This window comes from Trematomus bernacchii, unplaced genomic scaffold (genome assembly GCF_902827165.1).
Source record: "Trematomus bernacchii unplaced genomic scaffold, fTreBer1.1, whole genome shotgun sequence".
NCBI classification, from domain to species: domain Eukaryota; kingdom Metazoa; phylum Chordata; class Actinopteri; order Perciformes; family Nototheniidae; genus Trematomus; species Trematomus bernacchii.
The window spans coordinates 2,506,657-2,527,157 of record NW_022987772.1 but is presented as its reverse complement, the minus strand read 5'-3'; the positions used below and the strand labels follow the sequence as shown (position 1 = coordinate 2,527,157).

At 44.6% G+C, this 20,501-nt stretch overlaps 1 protein-coding gene across 1 annotated transcript; it reads right to left on the bottom strand.

Moving 5' to 3' along the window:
• Positions 1–3,404: 3,404 nt before the first annotated feature.
• Positions 3,405–19,959, bottom strand: LOC117496976 (protein FAM219B-like). Its single transcript, XM_034148858.1, has 6 exons — positions 19,764–19,959; positions 18,502–18,610; positions 17,292–17,385; positions 15,530–15,607; positions 12,393–12,444; positions 3,405–4,660 (listed from the first exon to the last, which is right to left on the bottom strand). The coding sequence occupies exons 1-6, from the start codon at positions 19,824–19,826 to the stop codon at positions 4,508–4,510; spliced, it is 549 nt and encodes a 182-aa protein (XP_034004749.1). The 5' UTR covers positions 19,827–19,959; the 3' UTR covers positions 3,405–4,507.
• Positions 19,960–20,501: the final 542 nt, after the last annotated feature.

The window sequence follows — 20,501 nt, the reverse complement described above, 5'->3', positions numbered from 1 at the left end:
GTCTAACCACTATCAAGAGTTTAGTTTCCAATTAATAATACATTTTAATCAATTGTTTTTATTCCATTAAACCCAATTTGTTTGAAAAAGAAATAGGGGAATTTAAAGGTCCCATGTCATGGCCATTTCTACTGATCATATTTCCATTGTTGAGGTATACTAGAATAGATTTATATTGTGCAATGTTCCAAACTCACATTGGTTTCTCATACAGCATCTCTGTATAGTATGTGTATTCACTCTCTGTCCTACACGGCTTGTTGGAGCTCCTGCCCCCCCCCTCCCTGTGAGCCCAGTGGCCGTCTGCGAGACCGCGAGACACAGCGAAACCCAGCCCGAACACACACACACCCGCAGCCTGGCTGGGAGTTTGTGTGTGTGCTCACACACCGACTCACAGCCTCGCCGCGTCCCGCCGTCTCAGGGAGGAGAAATCGGCGGAGCTGCAGCTGAGAAAAGATTGAGTGTGTGTGTGTGAGGAAGTCCGCGGATTGGTCAATTTGGACCAATCCACGGACGTAACGTAACGGCTCCACGGATTGGTCCATTTTGACCAATCCACGGAGGGGTCGTCGTTACGTCACTTGGTTCCCGGAAGAAACAAATGGAAAAAGAGAAGTCCCCAACGAGGCGTTCTGGGGCAGCATAGACAGGTCTTTTCTGTGTTAGAGTTTTACTCGCTACAGGGTGTACTTTGAGGGTTTGTGACGCTGCAGACCGTTTACATGCAGAAAAACCTTCATAACACACAAGGGGACGGGTAATAAACGGAAAAGCATGACATGGGACCTTTAAAACATGTCTATGTCTTAGCATAGACATGTTTGAACACAATCAAGTGTAATAATAAAACAATTAAACCTATTATTTATAAAGAAAAAATAGGGGAATTTAATCTAGAAACACGTCCATGTCTAAACACAATCAAGTGTTTCCTTTCCAATGAATAATAGTTATAATAAAACAATTCCAACGATTGTTTTAATCCCATCAAACCCAATTGGTTCAAAAATAAAAAGGGGAATTTAAATAAAAAAACACACGTGTAATAAGATGACTTATATGGGAATCTGTATAAGTGTATTGAGCTTCCAATCAGCTTTTTATTATTTATAAATGGAGTTTTAGTGAGTAACTCTTCTGCGTACACACAGCTCTGGAAAACATGAAGAGACCACTGAAGCATTATCCGTTTCTCTGGGTGTGTGTTTGAGTAAAATCGTGTGAAATGTGTGTTCTATAAACCATTGACTACATTTCTCCGTGTTGACATTTAACAGTCACCGGAGTTAATGCCATACATGTAGAGATTGAGATTTAAGAAACATGTGGAGTGGATTCTTCATGTTTTTCCAGAGATGTATGTATATCATGACTTATATGGGAATCTGAATACGTATATCAGCTTTTTATTAATACATGGAGAGTTTTAGTTTCCTGGAATGAGTTGTTTTTCTACGATACAGCGATTATAAATCAGATATCATTGGTCCATCCATCACAGCGCTTCAATGGCGTATATATATTAGTGTAACATTTGGTAAGAGCTCATTTTGCTTTTCTCTCCAAGTATATGTTGTAATAATCCTGTATCAAGCTTCTATTTGACATTTTACATCACGTTTTGAGACATTTTGTGATATAAAAGTGTCTTCTCTCAATCCCCATTCATCCCGTTGTAGTTTAGTGCTCTGCTAATTGTTAAAAAGCACATTTAAGTTGTGTTTTTTGTTGGATTAGGTGTCATTTTCTCCCCACATAGTATCCATATCATAACAGAGTAACAGTTTGAAGTATTTTTTTAGTAGAGAAGCATTGGGTTAATGCAACAGCAGTCGGGGAATGTCACGTGATCGCCTTCATATAGCAGTTCATGATAAACATTAAAACACAATGCATGTTGTGCTCAAAGGAAAACACTCTCAAAATGATCATTTGATTATGAATTACTCACCCTGTGTGGCCCTTGAATTCATGAAGAACACTTCGTTTTTCTCACATACCTCCATGTTAAACAAAGCGTCAAAACACAGAGACAATTCTGGATCAATTAGAGTAAACGGGGTCTCCTCTTTTAACAAACTCTTGCACAACTGGTGCAGTATGATCCAAGATGGAGTAGCTCACTACTTCCTAAAACAAATGCAATTTCACTAAAAATCTGACTCGTTATAACACTTAAGCTCTAACCAGTCTCACTGTTAAAATAGTAATGATTCCTGTGAAGTAGTGAGCATGTAACTGGATAAATGAGACTTGGATTATACTGCATAAGTTCTGAGGGAGAGTTTGTGAACAGCTGTTTTCATACAGTTTTGCTTTTATTAAAGGGGCCCTACCAGGCTCATTTTCAGGCTCGTATCAGTATGTAGTGTCTCTACTTTAAAGAGTCCTCTCCTGCTGATGTTCAGGTGTATATCAGTATGTAGTGTCTCTACTTTAAAGAGTCCTCTCCTGCTGATGTTCAGGTATATATCAGTATGTAGTGTCTCTACTTTAAAGAGTCCTCTCCTGCTGATGTTCAGGTGTATATCAGTATGTAGTGTCTCTACTTTAAAGAGTCCTCTCCTGCTGATGTTCAGGTGTATATCAGTATGTAGTGTCTCTACTTTAAAGAGTCCTCTCCTGCTGATGTTCAGGTATATATCAGTATGTAGTGTCTCTACTTTAAAGAGTCCTCTCCTGCTGATGTTCAGGTGTATATCAGTATGTAGTGTCTCTACTTTAAAGAGTCCTCTTCTGCTGATGTTCAGGTGTATATCAGTATGTAGTGTCTCTACTTTAAAGAGTCCTCTCCTGCTGATGTTCAGGTGTATATCAGTATGTAGTGTCTCTACTTTAAAGAGTCCTCTCCTGTTGATGTTCAGGTGTATATCAGTATGTAGTGTCTCTACTTTAAAGAGTCCTCTTCTGTTGATGTTCAGGTGTATATCAGTATGTAGTGTCTCTACTTTAAAGAGTCCTCTTCTGCTGATGTTCAGGTGTATATCAGTATGTAGTGTCTCTACTTTAAAGAGTCCTCTCCTGCTGATGTTCAGGTGTATATCAGTATGTAGTGTCTCTACTTTAAAGAGTCCTCTCCTGCTGATGTTCAGGTGTATATCAGTATGTAGTGTCTCTACTTTAAAGAGTCCTCTCCTGCTGATGTTCAGGTGTATATCAGTATGTAGTGTCTCATACTGTGCTGCAGCACCTCTTTTCACCCTCTATCTGAAACCAGAGCCCAGTCTGCTCTGATTGGTTAGCTGGCCGGCTCTGTTGTGATTGGTCAACCACTTAGAGATGTCCCACCCCTTTAGCCTATCACGCACAATGTGTTGGAGCGCTAGCCAATAGGAACGCGAGTGTTACATAGCGATGTCACCATGTTCGGGAAGTAAACAAAGGAGACCAATGGATTTTAGCCTCTGCAGACCATGCACCAAAACCTATATAGAATACACTACAATGATAATAATATTAATAATAATTTGATCCTGTGGGCATTGGCCACAGTAATAACTGTTAAGTGTCTAATATGTGTAATGTGTAATTGTAAAGCGCTTTGAGTGCCTTGAAAATCGCTCTAATAAAAATGTAATTTATTATTATTATTACAAGAAAGGGAAAACCCCCAAACAGCAGAATAGGGTCCCTTTAAGAATTCAAGGTAACACATGGTGAGTTCTTGATATACAAATAACCATTTTTGGAGGTGAGCTTCTCCTTTACAGACCTGTTCATGGGGCGGAAAAAAGACATCTCGCCCTCTGAGTAAACTAGAACATATCCCACATAATGGAATAACATGCCACACTTTAGTGCAGTGGCATAGTAAGCATTTCAATAAAGTTCTATAAAAAGAAAAGGTTAAAAAAAGGGATGATCACAGTGAGTAAGGCTTGTTCTTTCGTCTTAACGTTGGAGGAGTCCGGCTTCAGAGCTGAAGTCCTGAGGCAGCAGGTTATTCGAAAAAAATAAAATATTTGTAGTGGCCAAACGGCGGTACTACAACTTCCGTATCAGTCCGTGACGTCACTGGGCCCAGAAATACTTTTTCCCATTGACCAACATGGGGAAAGAGACGTCTGTAAAGTAGGGGAGAACTATTTTACAGCCCTTATTAGAATCATTATGTCCTAAGAGCTGTAAAAGTGCACTAAAAGCTGAATCCAGATTTATTTTCTCTCTTGGGGGCGGGGCTTAAGGGAAAACTCAACTCTGCAAAATCTATAAGCGCAAATACAGGCACTATTTCTATTCTATTTTATTTGTATTTACTTGCACCATTTGATCTGTTTTATTGTGTTGCCCTGTTGGAGGAGCCTGTGACCTAAGATTTTCATGTACATAACTACACTGTAGCTATGTACAAATGACAATAAAAGCCTTGAATCCTTGAATCTTGGGTAATTTGTGACGTTTTGCTCTCGAGAATCTCAGGCTTGAGATTTTGTCTTGAGATATTGGAAGAGTACATTCAGCATTTTCCTAACAACATCCATGCGTTAGAGTCCCGAGTCCCACCTCATTGAATGCAGCAGGACGGACTCTCGGAGGAGCAGCAACACACAGAAGAACCCATTTTTTTGGGCGGGATCAGGTCCAGGTCCTCATCATCGGGGATCTCATCGAGGCGATATCCGTCCTGGAGCAGCTGCCGGCTCAGATCAGGGTGCACCTGCAGGAAGAAGAGAGTATGATAACGGTTAGAAACATATCCCTGGTCCCCGGCATGAGCTTCAATCTCAGGATCCATGTATTTATGATCCTCTCCAGAATGGAAGGAGTCATCACATACAGAGCATCAACTAGTTCCTGAACAGTGTCCTTCACATGCTGATATCCAAGAGAGGGAGTTACACAGTCACAAGATGGAGGAATAGAAAGCAGTATTCAATGTTTAGTTCAGATTAGCTCCACGTCAGAAATGATCATGCTTGTCATATGTCTATCTCCATAGAGGCTGAATCATCATGTTAATCACAGAGCTATCATATGCCTAAAACAGTCCTGATGCTCTTCTAGGTAATCATACATCCTGTCATGTACACAGCTACAGTTGGGATACCTTTGTTATCATGTGTACTCTGATATTGGAAGAGGACATTCACTATTTGTCCAATAATACCACTCTACTGTCGGATCAAGTCGGGAATTGAACTAGCATCACAGCAGCTTCTCATGCAACAACCATAGGACATATATTTAAGGTCACTGAGGAGACACATGATCCAGACCCTCTAACGTACATTAGATCTGGGAGTGTCACAAGGATTCATGAGCTGCTTTCACACCAAGTACTTAGCCGGTACTTGTTCCCCCCGAACTCTTCAGTCCCCCAAACAGTCCTAGTACATTGTGTTCTCACCGGAATAAGTCCCTGAGGGAGGATAAGGCAAATGAAGCCGCTGACGTCACTTCTTCTTCTTCTGCTTTGGGTTCACAAAACTTTTCGGAGTTTTACGGGGCGTGGTTTGCAATTCGCCCAGCCAATCAGAAATGGTTAGTGTGGCCGACACACCCACGAACCATTTCCTCCTCAGGAAAGTACTACATCGCTAGCAGGGACTATCTGGGGGTGAAAAGGTTTGCGCGAACAAGGGACTAGTTCCAGATCATTTTTGGTATGAAACCAAATCTCCCCCCCCCCCTATCGGCCTAGTTCGGGGGGAAAAGTACTCCGGTGTGAAAGCACCTATGGGTCATTTAAATGTACGCACTGCCGCTAAAAATAACAAACTTAGAATTTGCATTTAAGTACACATTCTAGTTATATCTCTCACAGGCTCCGCCCTCTACTGGACTCTATGGGTACTACCTTATCCCGCGTGCATTCTTCCACTGAGACTTCTATAGACGTAGCCGGCCCAGGGCGGGCCTACCTGAATGCGCGCGCATCACACCGTATAAAGGAGGCCTCGCCTCCTGACTGCTATTAGTGATGGGAATTATGGCTCTTTGAAGGGAGCCGGATCTTATGGCTCCGTTCCTTTCAAAGAGCCGTTCAAAAGAGCCGTTCAAAAGAGCCGTTTTTTTTAAGGTTACTAGGTTTATCTGCAAAATAATCACCAGGATAATGATTGCCAGACCTAATGTCAATAATCGGCATTGTAAACATGACACAAGGTGGCGCCATATCCATGTCATTCATGTCAGTGAATGTACTTTGAATTTACCCTCTGTATGTGTTAAGTAAATAAAGTTGCCTTGCCTTGAATGAAATTCATGCAACTCTTAATATTAGATACTGTGTTTTTAAGTGGCGATGGAGATTATTTGTTGACCCTGCTTTAAAGGATATTTTGCCTTTACAAATGGTGCGCTTTATCACTGCCTGGGTTTTGGTTGAAGTGCATCCAAATGCTGCTGCGTTTTCGCGTTTGGCTCATTTTCCATCCGAAAAACACGTCGTCTACCTGTCCTGTACCACTTGTTATGACTTCTCTCTCGCGCGTATTCCGTTAAGACCCACCCCATCTCACTCCTCGTGCTGAAACCTACCAATCAGAGTAGTGGCGGATCTTCACAGAATACGTTTGGGGAACAAAATCAAGCTTTTTAAAAGGCGAGTGGATTTTGGCAGGCAGTGAGTGCGGACCGTGCGGACCAACGATTGAACGATAACAAGAACGGCTCTCACCAAGTAGGACTCGGTTCCCCTCGTTCGTACCAAAGAGCCGTTCAAAAGAATCGGCTCGTTCGCGACCGACACATCACTAACTGCTATCCTTTCTCTCTTCAGCTAAGCGGAAGTGATTCCACAGAAGACGTAAGACGTATTGAAGTGAAAGTAATAGAGAGAGAGTATGGCTGGACCATAGGACCTGCCCGTATTGTCCGAACCTGATTTCAGGAGTCGATCCGCACCCCCTCTGCTTCACGTGTTTGGGGCCCGACCACGCGATGAACGGTATGGGCTCGACGCCGGCGTGCTCGGCCTGTCAGGCGATCCCGCGGCGCACGAGGGAGCATCGTGGGCAGCACTTCCTGGAGAAGATTGCCCCGCAGGAGGAGTCGGAGGAGCTGGATCTCGACGTCGTGGACATGGGCAATTCGAGAAGCGAAGTTCTCCCTGCCGTGGGCCAGACGGCCCCGGTTCCGATGATCGGCGACGAGGACGCCTCGCTATCCGGAGGTCCAACTCTCAGCTCTGCGCGGATGGATTTCCCAGCGGTGATGACTCTGGCGGCGGAGCGTGTAGGTTTACCGCTCCCCCCACCGCTGCCACCGAGGCCTGTAAACCGCCTAAGATCAGGGGGTTTATGGCCCGGTGCATCCGGCGCAGCCGTCCTTCGTTTCGCCCCAGCTGCCAGAGGTATGGCGGTGTGTGGAGGCGACATGGCAGCAGCCATTTAAAACGAAGGCCCCGATAATCTTGGCGTGTTGGCGTCTTCCTGATCACCCTCAGGCAGACGCCCCCGCCCTCCCGTCTCAGGACGAGAGCGATTATTCGGACCACGCTGTTAGTTAGATAAATAATCTGATTTATGGCGTGGCCACCGCAGCAGGGCGGATGATTTCCCTGGCCACAGTGGCGTCTCGTCACGTGTGGCCAGGATTCACGGCCCTAACTAAAAAAGGACCGAGAGATCTCCTCGGAGCCCCCGTGTTCACGGAGGGGCTCTTTGGGTCGGTCTCCTCGGTCACCCAGTCAGCCGCCTAGAGGAGGAGAGAGTCCAGCTTAGCCGCATGCTATCGCTAGCTCCTCCTCAGGCTCCGCTACGTGCCCGCCTCGCATACCATGCAGAGGAGGGAGCGTAGTACGACAGTGAAGCGGAGGGAGAGGCGCCGGCACGGGGGTCCCGTAGCTGCAGCGCCCTCCACCTCTACGGCCCACCCCGTGGCACCGGCATACCGGCAATCACGGGGAGGGGCTGTCCAACCGAGGCAGGCTCCGCAACAGCAGAGCACCCGGGTGGGGAACTCTATCTTCGCGGAGTTATCTGTCTATTTAATGCCCAGATCCCCGTTAAAACCTTTAAAAAATAAAGATGGTGTTGATCTGTATCCAAGTCTGAGTGTCCTTTGTTTCCACAATACACTTGCACATGTTGATGACTGTACAAATTCCCCATTCGCCGCCCCAGCTATAGCTCCCGTTAGGGAGGAGGCTAGTGGGAGTGCGCAGGTGAGAGTGATAAACCGCAGACAGCACTGTTATAGTGCGGTGCGGGTACAGGGACATTATGACCGACGTTTTTCTGTTAGAAAACATTCTATGCCTGAAGCTAAGACTCCAAATAATGCTGCTTACTATAGTGATAGGGGCTGCATTATAGCATCGCCCGCACTTGTAAAGAGGCGCGTGGCGGTGCGTTCAGGGGTCTTAGTAAAACACACTACGCCTGTAAGAACTCCGGTTAAATGCTGTTTTCCATAGTGAGGAAAATAGCATTATGACGGCCCCCCCTCGAGAGCGGGCCACGGTGCGTTCATGGACAGAAGAAGCTCCGATTAATGCCTCTTTCTCTCTAAGAGGAAGCAGCATTATGGCGGAGCGCGCGCTCTCACGGGAGCGTGCCGTTGTGCGTTCAGGTACCTCAGTGGAAAATCTGCCGTTTTTTTCTCTGAGTGGAAACTGCATTATAGCAACGCCCGCACTCATAAAGAGGCGCGTGGCAGTGCGTTCAGTGGCCTTAGTAAAACACACTACGCCTGTAAAAGCTCCGGTTAATACTGTTTTCCATAGTGAGGAAAATAGCATTACGAGGGAGCGTACGCTCACACGTGAGCGTGCGGCGGTGCGTTCAGGGTCCTCAATAAATAATCGGCCCTTTCTGCTTCGACCCCCACGGGCGAATCTCCCCTTTACGGGGAGTTTTGCGGCAGAGCGGGTCATCAGAGAGTATCACAGCTTTATAGCTGCGGCCCCACAGCTGAGGGCTTGCCCATTAACACAATGTTATGGGGAATGGAAACTCAGCTGTGTACTGACAAGGTGGATGGACAGGACGCTGAAACGGGGCTATTCACTCCAGTTTTGCAGCATCCCACCTCCTGTTATGGGCATGCGAGAGGTAAATCTGTCTTCCCAGGAGGAGATGGGTTTCCTCTCAGCAGAGATTCAGGCTCTGGTGCAGAAACAGGCTGTGTCTGTTGTGCAGCCTCAGCACAGAGAGAAGGGTCTTTATTCCATGTATTTCCTGGTTCTCAAGAAAACAGGGGAATTCAGACCTATTCTAGATCTCCGATGCCTGAATCGCCATATTTCCAGCAGGAAATTCCGCATGTTAACTGTGAAACAGTTACTAGGGCTTGTGCAGCCAGGCGATTGGTTCACCACCATCGACCTGAAAGACGCGTACTTTCATGTGGAAATTGTTCCAGAGCACAGAAAGTATCTGCGTTTTGCCTTCATGGGAACAGCCTGCGAGTACAACAGGCTGCCGTTCGGTTATTCCCTATCCCCACGCACATTCAGTCAAATGTGTGGCCACAGCGCTTCAACCGCTGCGCGCACACGGCATGAGAGTTTTCTTTTACATAGACGACCTCATAGTCATGGCTGGGTCCCGGGAACAGGCAATGTTTTGCACAGCACAGTTGATCACACACCTAACCAAATTAGGTTTTGCGATCAATTGGAAAAAGAGCACCCCCATACCTCACCAACAGGCGTTGTATTTGGGTGTGGTGCTCGATGCAGGCGCGCTGCGTGCCACCCTGTCAGAGAGCAGACGTGCGTCCCTTCTCAGGGCGGTGCACAGGCTGCGACAGGGGGCGACAGTGACAGCTTTAACTGTCATGCAGACTCTGGGTCTCATGGCGGCTGCTCACATGGTGGTCCCGCTGGGGTTACTACATATGCGCCGCCTGCAGAGGTGGTTCCCCAGCCTGCGTTTGGAGGCACAAACGACGGCTGGTGACCATTCCTCCCCCCCCTCAGTGGGGGCAACCTCCGGTTTTGGGGGTCTCCGGACCACCTCCGGAGGGGGTCTCCACTGGGACGGGTGACCTCCTACATCACAGTGTTCACGGACGCGTCCGGAACAGGATGGGGAGGGACCTGCCTGAAGAGAGCTATAGGTGGGCGCTGGGCTCTGACAGAGTTTCGATACAACAACCTCCTAGAGCTACGGGCAGTAGTGTTAGTCCTCCGGCATTTCATGCCCCTAATTCAGGGGAGACATGTAATGGTCAGGTGCGACAACAGCACCACAGTGGCTTATATCAACAGGCAGGGCGGGGTCCGCTCCGCCTCCTTGTTGACCACAGCGGAGGAGCTGTGGTTATGGGCCTCAGAGGTGGTGTTATTTCTGAGAGCCCTCCATGTCCCGGGACTGGAAAACAGAGGGGCCGACCTCAGGTCGAGGGGCGGCCCCCTGCCAGGCGAGTGCTTCACCCGGAGGTGGTGAAGCAGATCTGGGCCCAGTCCTGGGGAGAGTGAGACGAGAACGTCTGGCAGTCATTCTGGTAGCACCGAATCGCGTCAGGGCTCCGTGGTACTCAGAAATGACACAGATGAAGGTGGGCCAGCCCTGGGCGATCCCCCAGTTCTGGGGGGCGATGTCTCAAGGGGCAGGTGCAATCGGGGCGTTACCCACTCTGGGCCGTCCTCTTCAGGCTTGGCTCCTGAGAGGGATAGGCTGAGACAGGGTGGATTGTCTGACAGCGTTATTCAGTCTATCCAGGCAGCTAGAGCAGAATCCACCACAGCCTGTTACAGGCCGAAGTGGCTGAGATTCCAGCATTGGTGTGAGGAGCGGGGAATAGAGCCCCTATCTTGTGAGTTGGGCTCTATTTTATCCTTCTTACACTTACTGGTGGACAGAGGGCTGGCGCATTCCACAGTGAAAGTGTATGCAGCAGCCATCTCGTCCTGTCGTGAGGGTTTTTGGTGGCAGGTCAGCCTTTAATCAACCACTGATGTTGCGGTTTTTACAGGGGGTTAGGAGACTGCGCCCTGTAGTGCACGTCTCCACCCCGCAGTGGGACCTGCCCCTAGTGCTCGAGGCTCTGGCCTCGGGACCATTGAGCCTCTGGAGCTCTCCCCTCTGAAAGCATTGTTGGGGAAAACAGCTTTGCTTCTTGCCTTAACGTCAGCCAAAAGAGTGTCCGAGTTAACTGCTCTGTCGGTGCACCCGAGTTGTTTACTAGTTCGGGGTGGCCGGAGCGGCGCGACACTTAGACCGAACCCCTCCTTTGTGTCTAAAGACCTAAGGAGTGCGTTCAGGTCGAGGGCTATTCAGTTAGGGGGTTTTAGTCTCCCCCTCCATGGGGGGCCAGGGAGGCTAAACTGCACCTCCTCTGCCCGGTGCGTGTGCTAGCATGTTATGTGGAGTGCACGGCTGTCCTTAGACGCACCGAACAGCTGTTCGTGTGCTTCGGGGGCGGGGTGATCGGGAAAGCTCTGTCCAAGAAACGCCTGGCAGGCTGGCTCTGCGAGTGCATTGCACATGCCTACAGACAGGCAGGGAGAGCCTGCCCCACGGGGATTCGTGCGCACTCCACACGGGCTGTAGCTGTGTCAACAGCCTTATTCAACAGTGTGGAGGATTTATGCACAGCGGCGTCTTGGTCGACGCCAGGCCCCTTTATAAGGTTTTATCTCTTGGACATGTCTGGCTCTTTCTCCTCGTCTGTGCTTGCTGGGGCAACACAGAATTTGTAGGGGAGGGGGGGGTTGTGGGTCAGTTGGCATCTGACCCCCTCCCCGGACGTGATGCGCCTTCACCTTTCTTGGGCCCTCTGTTTATATAACAAGGGTTACAATACGTAACCCGGCGTTACTTCTACAGTAATGTGAGGAAACAAGAAAGACTGATTTCTGCTAAACGGCCAGGAAAACCACCCCGACTCCATATCTGAGCAGGGTGTGTGTGTGTGTGTGTGTGTGTGTGTGTGTGTGTGTGTGTGTGTGTGTGTGTGGGTGTGTGACTGGTTTCATGCACAGTGGTGATATGTTATGATGCAGTACTGCACTTCTAATCTACACAGTGTTTTTTTAAATTGACTCAACATTGATAACACTTTCCCCTAAATTGCTCCTGTGGGGATTGTACTCCACAGTATTGAGTGTATGTAAGTCACTTTGGATAACAGTAAAAATTCATAAAAACAACACACTTTAAATATATAAAAGTCTAACAAGTGACATCTAATGTACTTTTTTAATATAATTAGTTATACTTTTACTTCAGTAAAGGATCTAAATACTTTTTTATATAAGTATAATGTGGTGTTGCGACTGTCAGACAAAAACAATCTTAAAATAATGAACCAGTTTTACACCGTGCAGAAACCGTGTGCTGACAAAGGGATGGATTGCACAGAAGTCACAAAGATGCAAATAGAGAAATGAAGCCCATCTTTGAACATATTAGCATGAACAGGAAACACACTCATAGTCACTTGGCCAGTTCGACTGCATCGTGAGGGAAATATGTGAAAGCATCTGAAGGAGAACTCACCTCGGCTGAAGAGTATCCCGAAGAGTACTGCTCAAAATCTATCTCCTCGTCACTGTGAAGACAAGCAGGAAGTTCTTTAAATCCGTCTTCAAACACACTGATGTACTTCAAATTATTCCAATATAATAATAATAATAATAATAATCCTTATATTTATTATAGCGCTTTATCAATGACTCAAAGCGCTTTACAAATACACATTACACATACAGATCATACATGTAATGGTCTACTGTGGACAATACCCACAGGAGCAAGTTCAGGTGAAGTGTCTTGCCCAAGGACACAATATGACATTGTTTTTTAAATGGAGGATTTTCTGATAAAATGCAGGTTTTTAGGAGCTTTTTGTTTTGGTTTATTATGTTTTAATCTCAAAAACACAGAGAACTCAATCAAACAGTGTTCCTACATCAAAACTCTCCCAAAAGGAAGTCACACTGCCTCAAATGTAAACAAAAAAAAGCACCTTACAGTCTTAATAACTCAAGGATTATATATATATTAAATACAAAATCAAATATGGGAGGGCGTCAAAAGAATTAGGAATGTATGGAAAGACTCTCTTAATGTATCAAAGTGTTGTCTGATTAAAGTGGATTTAAATCCCTCTTTTCTCCAATAAAGAACTAAACAAACACTACATCTCTCAAACATGTGGAATAAAATGTGAGTTAAGGTGATTTCTAATTCCTTAGGGTTCCTCTATCAGCCCAAAAAGACCAAGAAAGTCTTTATGTTTGTTTAGAAAAACATTTAAGGAGTATCCTTTGAGTGCAAAATGCAATTTGGAGTCGCCTGTTTACAGCCAGCTCTTTGCATGGTACAACAAAACCAAATGAAAGCTCAGCGCAAGTTCAATCAGGAAGACCAAGCTCTTCATTCATATTACATGTCATTTCAATCCTCTCTCCTCCCTCATTAAGTGATCGGGTGTCACTCCCCAGCTAACCAATCTCTCCTCTCTCCATTCTCACAAGCCTATCATAGCTCCCGCTAATCCCTTTATATCTGCTCTTCCCTCTGTCAGCTGTCAGTTCAGGTGACAAAACGCAACCCTCCTCCACCCATTTCGCCTCCCGTCTCCTTCAGGACCAAGCTAAGGCTGCTTTTACACGGGAACGTTTGCGTTTATGCACAGTATGCGTTTTCAAAAAAGTCTTCCGTTCACATGCATTCGTTTCATTTAACGTGTCTGTTCAAACGAGACCGCTGGAAACGCTGTAGTACATATGCTGGGACTGTAAGTGGCGCTGTAACTTCCGCCACAAAATACACCAAAAGCAGCGAAGAAGACCCCGGAGCAATGTTGCCATGGCTACCCTTCTGTTTATGCCCCGCGGTGGATTTAGCAACATGTAGTGGTTCATGTAATTCTCCATGTCCACTTGTTGCTGATGGTTGTGGTAGAGGAGCTGTAGATGTTGCACTAACATCTGTAGCATGGTCATTAGCAGTAGCACTAGCAGTAGCTACTGGCCATGCTACAGCAGTGAGCAGCAGAGGCAGGGAGAGGTGGGGCTATCGTTATTTTTTCAGGAAATATTCGTATAGAGGCGATTACACGGACTCGTTTGACCCCCCAGAGAGTTTCGTTTGCAAATCTATCCACCTTGGGACCCGTTATCGTTTGTGGGGTCCGTTCGTTACGGCCTCGTGTAAATAATAGGGCTATACGTAAGAGAAACTATGCAGATACAAGCCGTTTCGTTCTCGTGTAAATGTGGCCTAAACCTTCTCCCTTCAGTCCGTTCTCACCTACTTATCACCACCACCAGTGTCTAGACCCCGGGGGGTTTCATCGGAGCGGTTCTCCCCCTCCTGAATGATTACCCTGCAAACTGGGGCCTAATCGCCAAACACCATTCCATTCTCCTGTTATAATTCTGGCAATCATTATTACATTCATATTACGTGTCCCGTAATAAATATGTATTTCATACATCAACGTCTCTCCTGATTGAACTAGAGATGGAAGACCAAAAGACGGTCCAATGAAACTCACCTACTTTAAACACTTAGACTTTATAGAGTTTTGGATATGTGCAGATATTGCAACACCAAAGCTGGTTGAACCTGTCTGAAAACTTTAAAAACAAAAGTCTATTTGCATGTCTGCATGTCAACAGGAGTTTTAGAATAATATTTACTTCCATTAGTCATGAGCTATTAGACAGTCTTTTTTTATATATAAGGGCAAAAATTGAATATTCTGTGCATGAAAACTCTCAACTGTATCTCTACTAAGGGACACTAGAGCTGGACACATTCTAGTAAATTCCAAGGTGACATGTTCTATGGACAGAATGTAAAACGCTAAGTAGATCAGTACGTTATTCAGGGTTCAGGCAGAGGTGGGAAGAAGTGGAGTACAAATACTTCGGTGCTTTTTTCTGGTATCAGTACTTTACTTCACTACTTATCTTTCTGACGACTTTTTACTTTGACTTCTTACATTTTGAACACAAATACCTGTACTTTCTACTTCTTACATGTTGAACACAAATACCTGAACTTTCTACTTCTTACATTTTGAACACAAATACCTGAACTTTCTACTTCTTACATGTTGAACACAAATACCTGTACTTTCTACTTCTTACATTTTGAACACAAATACCTGTACTTTCTACTTCTTACATTTTGAACACAAATACCTGTACTTTCTACTTCTTACATTTCCCAAACAGGCTGGTTCCTTTAGTTTGAATGTGTGTCTGGTGGCGTGATCATTATTATTTAGAGTCATTGCGTGCCTATTGATTTGAACACGATCCGTGTATCCATCATTTCCTGGTCTTCTCTAAAGAAGAGGGACCAATGAAAACGTTGTCATGTTGCCGTTGTTCAGCATGGAAACATTCATTAGCTAACAATGACATTATTGTTCTATTAATATAAAGGGAGGTCAGGTACTCTTTAAAACAGCTGCTAGTTATGGGTACTTTTTACTGAAGTACATTTCAAAGCCCTCTTTACTTTTACTTGAGTAAAGAAGTTTAGTCAGGACTTCTACTTTTACCAGAGTATTTTTAAACACGAGTATCTGTACTTCTACTTAAGTAAAGGATGTGTACTTTGCCCTCTCTGGGTTCAGGTGACTGCCTTCAGTAGGAATTGAACCCTGTGAACCTCACCTGTCTGAGTCCAGAGCCACTAAACTGTCCCCAGCATGTTGACTCAGAGCAGCGTAGCCCTTGTTATACTTCACCGTCCTGGAAGAAGAAACCAGAAAATGTTTTAAAAATCGTGCAAAACAAACATCGTTAACCCTCTGAGACCCACGGTCCCAAATATCACGTCATCTTCAAAGCATAACTCATGAACAGAAGAAGTTAGAAGCTTCTAATCACTTCTGGCACAATCCCAACAACTGTGTGCAATTTTCTGTGTTGGATGTTTTTTTTCAATATTATGGTTCGAAGTTCTGTTTAAGTTACAAATTCAAGCTCCGTTTTTAGTCGTTTTTTTGTTTTATGGGCAAATATCCCCTATTATAGTGTATAGAAGTCTTTAATGAGTAACATATAACATTACCTGAGGTTGTGCTGATTTCTGCGATGTGTAAAACTTGATTATCATTGTAGCCATGCCTCATACTGCTCATACCCCTCTATTACAGCCCTGTTCCAAACAGACTGATTCTGCTTTAAAGTGGACCTATCATGCTATATTTGATAAATATATTGTCGGGCCATACCTATATAAAACATGTCTGTGAAGTTTTTTTTCAAAATACCAAACAGATCATGCATTTTAGCCATGCCTCATTTCGCTCTATTTGCTCTTTTTCAGCCCTGTTTTTGCAAGGGCTGATTCTGTGGCAAATGAGCTGCAGCTGACCACGCCCCCCTGCAGAAGAGGGGGGCGTGGCACGGCCCCGGCACGAGCGTCATGTTACCATGCTTGCTGTGAATACGAGAGGACGATAACGGTCGTATCCGCTACAGTTCTCTATCAGATAGACGGTTCGGCCACACGAGGCCGACACGGAAACGCAGAAAACGATAACGATAACGATAACGGGTCCCAAGGTGGGTAGATCTGCAAACGAAACGCTCTGGGGGGGCAAACGGCTCCGTGTCTACGCCTATACGATCATGTCCTGATAACGAAGAAATAGCCCCGCCTCTCCTGCTCAGATATCAGCTGCTGGGCTGTCAGAAGAGGGGGAGGAAAAGAGACGCTCCGTTTTGTATTCTTATATTATTATATAGAGTCGTTATCAATTTGTTTTAAAGCTCAATAAATAACAAAGAAGACCTCTGACCGGCACTTTTCTAATTTTGTCCGGAAGATTTAAACTTTAACGGACATGTTGACCGGCGAAAAATCTAACTGAAACTCTGCTGCACGGTCCTCTCGTCCCTTGGAAGAGGCGGAGAGGTGGGTGTTTGTCATCTGCTGGTGGACTACCGGAGAGAATTACAGCCGGAGCAAACGCTTGCCTCGGGGAGGGAGAAAAAGAGCCAGAGCGTCCACAGCGGAGAATAAACAGAAGGGCAACCATGCGCGGGAAGTCTACTTCGCTGCTTTTGTCGCAGACTACAGCGCCACTTACAGGCCCGGCATATGTACTACAGCGTTTTGTTTTTTGACACTTGGTGAGTTCCCTGACACACCGGGGACACATATTTATGTAAAAAAGACATAAAAAAGTGCATTTTGCATAATAGGTCCCCTTTAACTTCTGTACGTACCACTTCGAAAAGCATTTGGATTGAAGTGATGCTAATGCAGTAGCTTTTAATCTGGTTAGGGTTATAGACAGGAAGTGTATCTGCAGGACTCTTGCTTTTTGAGTTGGTCTCTTCACGGTTGAATGCACTTATTGTCAGTTGCTTTGGATAAAAGTGTCAGCTAAATGAAATGTAATGTAATCTTCAAACGTCTCCTCACCTCTTGGCTCCTTGTCGGGGCTGATGCACCACAGGGGGTCCTGGAGAAAGAGCTTTCTTCTTCAGGGCTTTCCTCGCCATCTCCCTGTGTTTCTCTGTGGAAAATAAACAGACGTGTGTTTTTAGTCTAGTTTAGAGTCCTGTTGTGAACCCAGAAATGTTGAGTACCCCATTTTTTAAGATAGAAATGTAAAGTACGGGTTTCCAGCACATAGAAAACAATTTAGGAGTGTTTTGGGGGGTTATTGAGGATGTTGAATCCAATTCTGACATTTTCAGGATCATAAGTGGCACTTTTAACCTGAAAGAGGCCATATTTGTAGTCCTTAAGGCAGGGGTGGGGAACCTTTTTCCTCTCAAGGGCCATTTCAATTTTTTCAACATCCTCCGAGGGCCGTACAAATTATTGACCTCTGCTTAAAAATACAAAAATCACAGCCCATTCATTTGGCCTTTCTTTCATGCTGTGCAAAGAAAAGGCAACCTCTTAATCCAGATATCTTACCATGACTCGCGCATGCATTCACGTGCACGGTGTGGCATGACCACCAAAACAGAAAGATATGGACACAAGATGTGTGCAAATGTATTTAGTTTCCTATCCATGTAAACATGATTTAAGTGGGGGGTGGACCTAACCTGCTCTAGGGGGGTCCGGGGTGCATGCTCCCCTGGGAAGATTTGTTTTTAAATGTTGAAGTTAAAAGCATCAATCTGGTGCACTTTGAGAGCAACATTAGGAGATCTATGGATACATATCTCAACACCCATATGAAACAGAACTGTAAACAGATTTTATTTCTCTTTATGGATATTTACAAATCACTCCCCTTTCAAACTGTATTCTTGTTTATTAATAACAACTTTATTTTACTGTCATATAGTATTTTATACCTGTTTACTTCATTCTCTTATTTTTTTATAACTTTAATGATCATATAAAGATGTGCCTTTACCTCACTGGTTGTAGAAAAAGCTTCTTATATTCGTTAGCATAGCTAGCTAACCAGATGCTAATAACAACAAAGTTATTGACTGTATGATCAGTATGACAGATGAACAGATCGCCACTGGGCTTTCAACTAAAGAAAGCTCTCCTCGTGTCTCTCCGAGTCCTGTTTCCAATTGCTTCAGAAGTTTCCCCCACAATAACAACCATTATAATCTGACCAACACACAGGCGTTATATAATAGTTAATAGAGTTACTCACGTAGTTTGAGGTGTATTGCTGGAGCTCTCGACATGATGTAAGGTCCTCTTTTCTCCACTGGCCGGATGCCTCCGTCAGCTGTTTTAGGTCTGGTGCCATTACTGGGTCCCTGAGGACGGAGGAATTGAGAACAATCTGTACATTAATATATGTTTGGCAGCTAAATAATCATAATAATAAAGCATTATTTATATAGCACTTTTCATACAACACGTGCAGCTCAAAGTGCTTTTTACAAAATGAATCTGAAGCCAGTCCCCAACTCCGGGGACTTCCGTCCGGGGACTCCGGGTGGCAATATACGCCGTGAAGTTGTTTGCGGCCTGCCAGTAAACCCAAATCAGAAGTAGAAGAAGTGACGTCAGCGGCTTCATTTGCCTAATCCTTCCCCAGGAACTTATTCCGGTGTGAACGCGATCTGTACTTAGTTCATGAGAACTAAAGAGAACTAAGTTCTCATGAACCTTTGTGGGAAAAGTACTGCGGTGTGAATGCGCCTACAGTATACAAGTACTTTTAGTACTTAATTTGGAGGCAATACTTTTTTAATTCAGGACTTTTACTTATAACATAGCATGTTTTCTATTAAGCTACTTTTACTTAAGTTAGAAATCCAATTAGTTCTTCCACTTCTACATAAGTTACTCCATAACTGTCTCTAAATAAAGTGAAAACTCCTCCAGATGTCCCCAGCAGTTCTGTTTATGGAATAAGAAACGATAACACTGTAGGTGTTTATGGGCCAACTATATAATGTCACTTAATGTCAATCAAACTCAATCTTAGCATTGTTTTACGAAAAAGAGAAACACTTCATTTTGTAAACACGACTAATATAAACAACTGTCAAAATCCCAGGCTAAGCTAATCAGCTAGCAGCTAGCCTATGGATGTATAAAGAGACAGAGGCGTTCATTCCTATGAGAGTTGCTCAGTGGCGCTTGAAGCCAAAAATAGAGCGAGTGTAGGTTCAGAAAGTACCCGGATATAAGCCCAAGGCGCATGCGCAGTCTGAGTTTTATTATAAACTTTAGCTTTTGTGTCGTTGTTCCACATAACTTGCCAGGATTTAATTATTCATCGTGCTTTATTAATTATTATACTTCAGTTTGCTGCTGTAATATAGCTGTTTTTATACCAGTGACATCCTTGAAGTTGTAGTACCGCCATTTGGCCACTACGCCCATTCATAAAAACCGTCTTCAACTAGCCTCCCAGTTTCTATGTACAAGTTAGCGTTAGCTATCTTTAGCAGACATTACCGGGAAGACTTGCGGCTCCAGCAGGGTGTCCTTCTCCGGTTCCTCTATGATGTCGTTCATCATCTTGTCGGTAGTTGTCACAATTTATTCCACAAAACAGCCATGGTGGGACTTTGTTGCTCTTCTCCTCGGGAGCAGGGAGGCACTTCTGTCAGCTAATGCATGAGTGAAAAGGTTCCATACTACTTCCGGGAGAAGTTTTTCAAAATAAAACATGAGAATAACTGACGTAGCAGGGAATTGTAAAGAGGATTATTTCAACCAATCAGAGGTGGAATAAGTACTCAGATCTTGTACTTGAGTCAAAGTAGAAGTACCACAGTGTATGAATACTCTGTTAGAAGTAAAAGTCCTGCATTCATACTTTTACTCCACTACAAGTTAGAAGTAAATGGTGTACTTTTACTCCACTACATGTATTTAATACCTTTAGTGACTTTACAGATGTGGATGAATGATGTGAAATATAATCAAGTGTTAAATCAGACTTTAGTTCCACCTGGAGTAAATTCACAAGCTACCCTGCAGTATACAAAGTCATTCAAACTAGCTGCACCTTTACCAGCTTTGAGAACACTTTAATGATCAATCATTATAAAACATATCATATATATTATTCTGAAATGGACCAATCTGCACAATCACTACTTTTACTGTCGCTACTTTAACTATATTTTGATGATAATACTTTTCTACTTTTACTTGAGGAACATTTTGAATGCAGGACTTTTACTGTAA